Source organism: Austrofundulus limnaeus, unplaced genomic scaffold, assembly GCF_001266775.1.
Source record: "Austrofundulus limnaeus strain Quisiro unplaced genomic scaffold, Austrofundulus_limnaeus-1.0 Scaffold1097, whole genome shotgun sequence".
In the NCBI taxonomy this organism is placed as follows: domain Eukaryota; kingdom Metazoa; phylum Chordata; class Actinopteri; order Cyprinodontiformes; family Rivulidae; genus Austrofundulus; species Austrofundulus limnaeus.
In genome coordinates, this window is record NW_013953499.1 from 46,175 (window position 1) to 52,411 (window position 6,237).

The 6,237-nt window shown below is 47.2% G+C and overlaps 1 protein-coding gene across 1 annotated transcript in view; it reads right to left on the reverse strand.

The window, feature by feature from the left end:
- The window catches only part of herc1 (HECT and RLD domain containing E3 ubiquitin protein ligase family member 1), a gene marked incomplete at its 3' end in the record, with an annotated part of 85,705 nt that overhangs the window by 41,396 nt on the left and 38,072 nt on the right, over positions 1 to 6,237 (reverse strand). The window contains 9 exon segments of the mRNA XM_014030651.1: positions 745 to 1,313; positions 1,389 to 1,472; positions 1,784 to 2,023; positions 2,110 to 2,280; positions 2,353 to 2,463; positions 2,528 to 2,634; positions 2,714 to 2,884; positions 5,177 to 5,349; positions 5,431 to 5,668. Of these exon segments, the coding sequence (XP_013886105.1) occupies positions 745 to 1,313; positions 1,389 to 1,472; positions 1,784 to 2,023; positions 2,110 to 2,280; positions 2,353 to 2,463; positions 2,528 to 2,634; positions 2,714 to 2,884; positions 5,177 to 5,349; positions 5,431 to 5,668 (1,864 nt within the window).

The following is a 6,237-nucleotide window of genomic DNA, read 5'->3' on the forward strand; positions in this document are numbered from 1 at the left end:
CATCATCACTCCTCTCTGACCACGGCTCCTGTTCCCACCAGGGAACATGCCAAGAGATAAGACTAGTGAAAAAGAGCTAAAATACGATGCAAACTAGTTAACTGCTGAGTTATAGTGAGCTGATTATTCTGTCTCTACCAGAACAAGTTTAAACAACTGAATTTATCTGTTTTAATAAGTTCAGGGGGCTGCTCATCAAACAGTCAGTGGTCTCTCCCTCAGACCACAGGAGGGTCTGACAGAAAGACTGAGAGGTTTATACACTGTGACGTTTTTAAACTGTGGCTGAAAACAGAAACTGACTCCAGCCCAGAAGTGACAAACACTCATGATGGATCAACGATGATAAAAAAGAGACGATCACAGATGTCAGAGAGGAAACAAACAGGGAAACAGACCAGGAGCAGGAGGAAACATGAAGGAAACACTCTGATCTGACACATCTGACGTGAGCCTCACCTGAGCTCTTACTGTGATCTGTGCAGAAACTAGCCTGAGCTGTCGGCTCATCTTTAGCTGCAGCTTTTTTATCAATTAAACCAGTAAAACTGTTGAAACTGAAACTAGCCTGAGCTGTCGGCTCGTCTTTAGCTGCAGCTTTTTTATCAATTAAACCAGTAAAACTGTTGAAACTGAAACTAGCCTGAGCTGTCGGCTCTTCTTCAGCTGCAGCTTCTTAAATAAACTTTCTGCTGAAGCTCCAGATGTTTCCAGCTAAAAGACCCAAAGGTTCTGGTTCTGTACCTGATGGTGATCTCAGCCTCGTCCCACTGGACCTTGGTGGAGGCGCTGCCCTCTTTGACCACGCCCAGCAGCGTGGCGTGCCTGCCGGTCTGTTTGTGCACACACCTGCCCCCCACCCGCAGCCCGGCGTCCGCCCCTCCGATCACGGCCAGAACCGGCCACACGTCCGTGCACAGGGTTCTGAGGTGGTGGTCCGACAGCTCCCCCAGCCAGTGCTGGCGCCCGTGGCGGCCCCGGTCCTCCTCGGTCCTGGGGGGCGCCTCCTGGCTCTCCCTCTGGGCGTCGTGCTCCTCGCGGCTCTGCACCGAGCGGCTCTTCTTCAGCTTCTCCCCGCCGGCGCCGCCCGGTCCGCCCGGTCCGCCCGCCCCCTCCCTGAAGCAGGGCTTGATCTTGTGCAGCCGCTCCATCATGGTCTTGTTGATGTGATGGGTCCAGTGGTCCGTGCGGTGCAGGATCCGGATCAGCTGCGTGGTGGCCTCCACCAGCACCGTGGCCATGGGGCTGCAGACCGGATCACCTGGGAGGAGGTCCCGGGGGGTTCCTCTCATCTGCATCTCACAGATCTTCACCTGCAGACACACAGAGATCAGGACCAGGACCTGCAGGACCAGGTCAGTGGGTTCTGATGGAAGCTGGACCCTCACCTTCTCTCCTGGGTTGCTGCTGTAGAACATCACACAGGGATAAAGTTCTGCTGCGTCCACGTCTTCAAAGGCCAGCTTAGGTTCCTGTCAGACCAGAACCAGGACCAGTAAACAGATCTGAACCTTACACAACCTGGTTTATCAAATACACAAGTCTGACCAGGTCTGAGTCTGACCAGGTCTGACCAGGTCTGAGGTCTGACCAGGTCTGAGTCTGACAAGGTCTGAGGTCTGACCAGGTCTGAGGTCTGAGTCTGACCAGGTCTGACCAGGTCTGAGTCTGAGTCTGACCAGGTCTGAGGTCTGACCAGGTCTGAGGTCTGAGGAGGTCTGAGGTCTGAGGTCTGAATAAACCTGTCTGGATCTGGATCCAGGTCAGAGTCCTGGTCCCTCACCTCTCCGTTCTTGCTGAAGGACATGGTCCTGGCCTCCATGTCCAGGACACAGGTGATCAGGTCTCCCTGRGTGAAGCTGCTCAGGGTCAGGGTCTGCTCCCCGTTGTGGTACAGGTTCCCGCTGTAGGCCCGGTACAGCCACATGTCTGAGGTGGTCCGGTGGTTAAAGTCGTGTACGGGCCATCGGGACACGCCCACACAGGTGCCCTCGTTGCCCCGGTTCTCCTTCACGATGTAGAACTGCAGGAGAGAACAGAGTCCAGCTGGGTTTAGTTCACTGCTCCTGGTTTCAGGGGTCTGGGGGGTCCGGAGGGTCTGGTAGGTACCTTCCACTGGTAGCATCCAGAGGAGATCCCCGTGGAGGCCAGGCCGTAACCTTTGCCCCCGCTGCCGTGCGTCAGGCCCTGTCCGTTCTCCACCACGCAGCACTGAGCCTTCTCCGGGTCGAAGGACACCTCCTGGACCGGCAGGTTCTCGTCCTCGTCCTCCGTGTCCCCCTGTCCAAASAAACCAGGACCTGTTCAGTGGACAGGTGAGATGTGTCCACACTGCTGTGAACACCTGCACACCTGCAGCTTCAGCTCCTGGACCTTCTCTTTCATCTGGACACTGTGTTTGGCCTGAGCCACCGGAGCCTCCCACATGACGTCAGACAGCAGGGAGAAGAGCCGCTGCACCACCTGAGGACGACACAGTTAGTTCCTGAAGCACACCTGAGCAGAGGGCGGAGCAACCGGGCAGCACCTGCGTCGTCTGCTCGTCCTCCAGCGCTGCCTCGTAGGACGGCAGCACGGCCTCCAGGACGTGGAGGGCCAGGAGCCGGGTTCTCATGTTCCCCACCAGAGGGACCCCTGTGTGGACCACCAGAGTCAGCATCTTACAGTTTCAGTCCTGAAGCCTTCAAACAGCTCTCACCTGAGCAGCTCTCACCTGAGCAGCTCTCACCTGAGCAGCACTTCTGAGCCGCGATGTTCAGCAGAACTTCGGTCCATTTAGGGGAGGCCATCTTAGCCTGGATGGCCTTGGAGGACACCACCCTCCTGAGGAAGACCAGGAAGTCTCCCAGGTGGAGCTCTGCCGTGTGCTGCTTCCGSATCAAAGCTGAGAATAGAATGATAGAATAGAAACAGACTTTATTGTCCCGAGCAGGGTGATTCAGATGCAGCAGATACATGCATCAATCCACAGAAACAGTAYATTAATATGTGACATTATCAACTGGAGCAATAATAATAAAGAGAGTAACAATAAAAAATAAACATAGATCAAAATAAAAACAAGAATGATCATTACTGTACTGGACTATCAGGATGAAATCGGATAAAAATGAAAATAAAAGCAAGATACTGTGCAGAAAACTATAAGTTACAGGAAAAGACATGACAGACTCATGAGGGGGTGTACAAAATGAACCGAGAAACAAGAACAAAAAATAAACCATGATAAAAGTCATTTTACTGCCATAGAACATTAAACTAAATCACCTTTTACTGTTTTTATTGTCAAATTTCATCACATTTTGTCTTTTTTCCTACTTAATATTTAATTCATCTAACATCTACTGAAATACTTTAAGGTGAAAAAATGTTGCATGATAAAACTTGGAACAATAAAAATGAAGTTTGGGGAAACAGACTTGCGTACAGTGCAACAGGACAAGCCTGAGGACTTTGTGTTTTCTACAGTTGCCAACATGTGATTAAATACTTTAATTATTTTTAGACAAAGCTTAACAAGAAGTTAATTTATTCTCTTCAAATGCAATAAAAAGCCAAACTCATCATATTTAATAATCCTGATGTTTTACTGCTCAAACAGTTCAGTCTCAAACTGTACAGTTGTTTTTAAACCATCACGCAGACCCACATTTCTCCAGTCAGAAACAGAAAGTTTAAAGCACACGGACCAACAGGGTTCAGGTCTCATCAGTGGGATGTTCACACAGGCCTCTCCAGCTTCTTTGTGCAAAAACAAAACCAAACATTCAAGCAGCTAGCTGGTGTTTCAGGCCTGGACAGAGGTATAAAAGATCTCTGTGGAATTATTTATATTTAAAACAATTATCTGGAGCTGCTGGATCATCCTGCTCCCCATCACCTGGAGCTGTCAGGAGACTCCTCCTGACTGAGGACAACACRGTTCAAGTGTCTGTGACGTCGAATTTTTATAATACATATGAATGCATTTTTGAAAAGATGTCACTGACAAAATRTCACTGAGATGAACAGTTGTTGGGATTTTTGCCTGTAAACTAACAGGAAGTGATGTCAAAGGGGAATATCTGCATGTGAACAGAGCGTTGCTAAAATGGCTAAAAACCCAGCCTGTAGAGGAGAATCTGATGTTTTAGATTACTTTGAGTCTCTATCAGAGATGAAGAGTCACCAGCTGTGTTTCYATTCACCATGAAAATGCGCAAAATAGAATTTCGAAAATAAATTTGCTCAATGGAAACACGTAAATTTCGGAAAAAAAATTACGTTTTTCGACAAAATGTTTTTGCTCTAGGATGAGGTGGTTTTTCAGCTGTATAGAAATTAGTGTTTTTCACAAAACTGCAATGGAAACACTTTTTTTCACATCACAGGAGTCATGTGATCAACAACTGTCTGTTTCTACTGGTGAAAAAGACGATGATGAAGAAGATAACAGGAAGTAGAAGTAGTAGTAATATCACAGAAGTAGTATAAAATAGTAAACTCAGCGACTACAATTTCCCAAAAACACAGCATACGTAGCCGCTCCCAAGTAGGGACTTGTCTCTGGAAAGCCTCGATAAAAGACGCCGACGTCTCCTCTGATGATGAGCGCTAGTGTCGTGGTAGCAACATGCTATGTGTTTACATCCATCGCTGCCATGTTTGTAATGACTTATCATGAGAACAAACGTATTCACGTGACTTTAAGAACATTTATTACTTAATGCAGTTGTGAAACTGTTTTTTGTCAACATTAACTGAAAATCGACAAAGTTTTGCGCACATTTGTAATGGAAACACAGCTGGTGTTCAAATAATGTTTCAATAAACAAAGATCAGAGAGTTCCCCTTTGATGTCACTTCCTGTTTCACTTTAGTTGAGCCAAGTTCAAAAGAAAATATAAGTTATGGGACAAAATGGGTTAAATCGTGTGAATTATTCCAACTTTCTTAAATATAAAGATGTTTTCTTTGATGTTTTGTATTTGAAGAATAAGCATRTCACAGGACCTTTAAACTTTATATCACTTAGTTAGACAACAGTTCATCATCATCATCAAGTTTATTTATAAAGCACATTTTAAACACAGTTCTCTGCTGACTTTGAAGATACGGAGGATAATAAATGTTTGAAGGTTTTAAAACAGTAGAAGTGACTAAACATGAAAAAACAGTAAAAATCTACAGTTTTCACCTCTGAAGTCTTTCTTTTCAGAGTCAGCAGTGCTGTCTTGTTTGGTGTCTTCTGGATCCTTCCCTGCAGACACGTGGCTCACTCCAGCCTGAGACAGCAGGTTCTTCAGCTGGCTGCACAGCAGGTCCAACAGGGACTGGACCACTTTGGGACTCAGCTTGTCTGCATACGTCCTGTAAGAAGAGACGTGTTGGTTCAACCCGGCCTGGTTCAGATGATCCAAGGCTTCTGGTGTGTGTGTGTGTGTGTGTTACCCGGTGCTGATGGCCAGGATCTGCAGCAGGCGGGTGGAGGCCACCTTCAGGGCGGTGCTGAGCTGGGACACCCCGGGTTTCTGCAGCAGCTGCAGCGGCTGGCCCAGCATGGTCTCTGTGCCGCACAGCTGAGACAGCACGTTCAGGAGGCCGCTGGAGATGGCCAGGGACACGTCTACGGGCTGGTACCGAACGCTCAGAGCAAACACTGTCACCAGCAGGAGGCGCTGTTGAGCTTCTGCAGAGGAAACACACAACAGGAACAAAACATCGAAATTATGTGATGTATTTTAGTTGTAGTTCATCAATACRACACAGGAACATAGGACTGAAAYAATTCCTGGAGTAATTYKATTACAAAAAATCCTGGAGKCAAAWTATCTGCCTCGAAACTTTGTAAAAAATACACACAGTGACAATCAGCACACTTTTGTCCGGCCAGAATGTTATTGGCGTTACACAATGCTACGATGGTTACATTGTCAACGCGTGTATGCTTGCTAAGCTAAGCTATATTTAGCTTYAGAAGAAGATGAAGAGTGACGAAACGAAGCGCTCAGAWAAYGACAAATGATAAAAATCRTGGGAACATTTAAAACTAAACTGAAAAGACGACAACGCTCTGCACATCCTCGATGTTTCTGCACCGGAACACAAACAGCTGCTGCATGTAGCGAACACGTCCAGAGTTAACAACAGGTATTTGTTTACGTTACCTTTGGTTACTAAACCTGTGATAATCTGTCAGATTACAGATGGACAAGGAGGAGGTGTATTTAAACTAACGTTATTTGTGCTGACTAATCA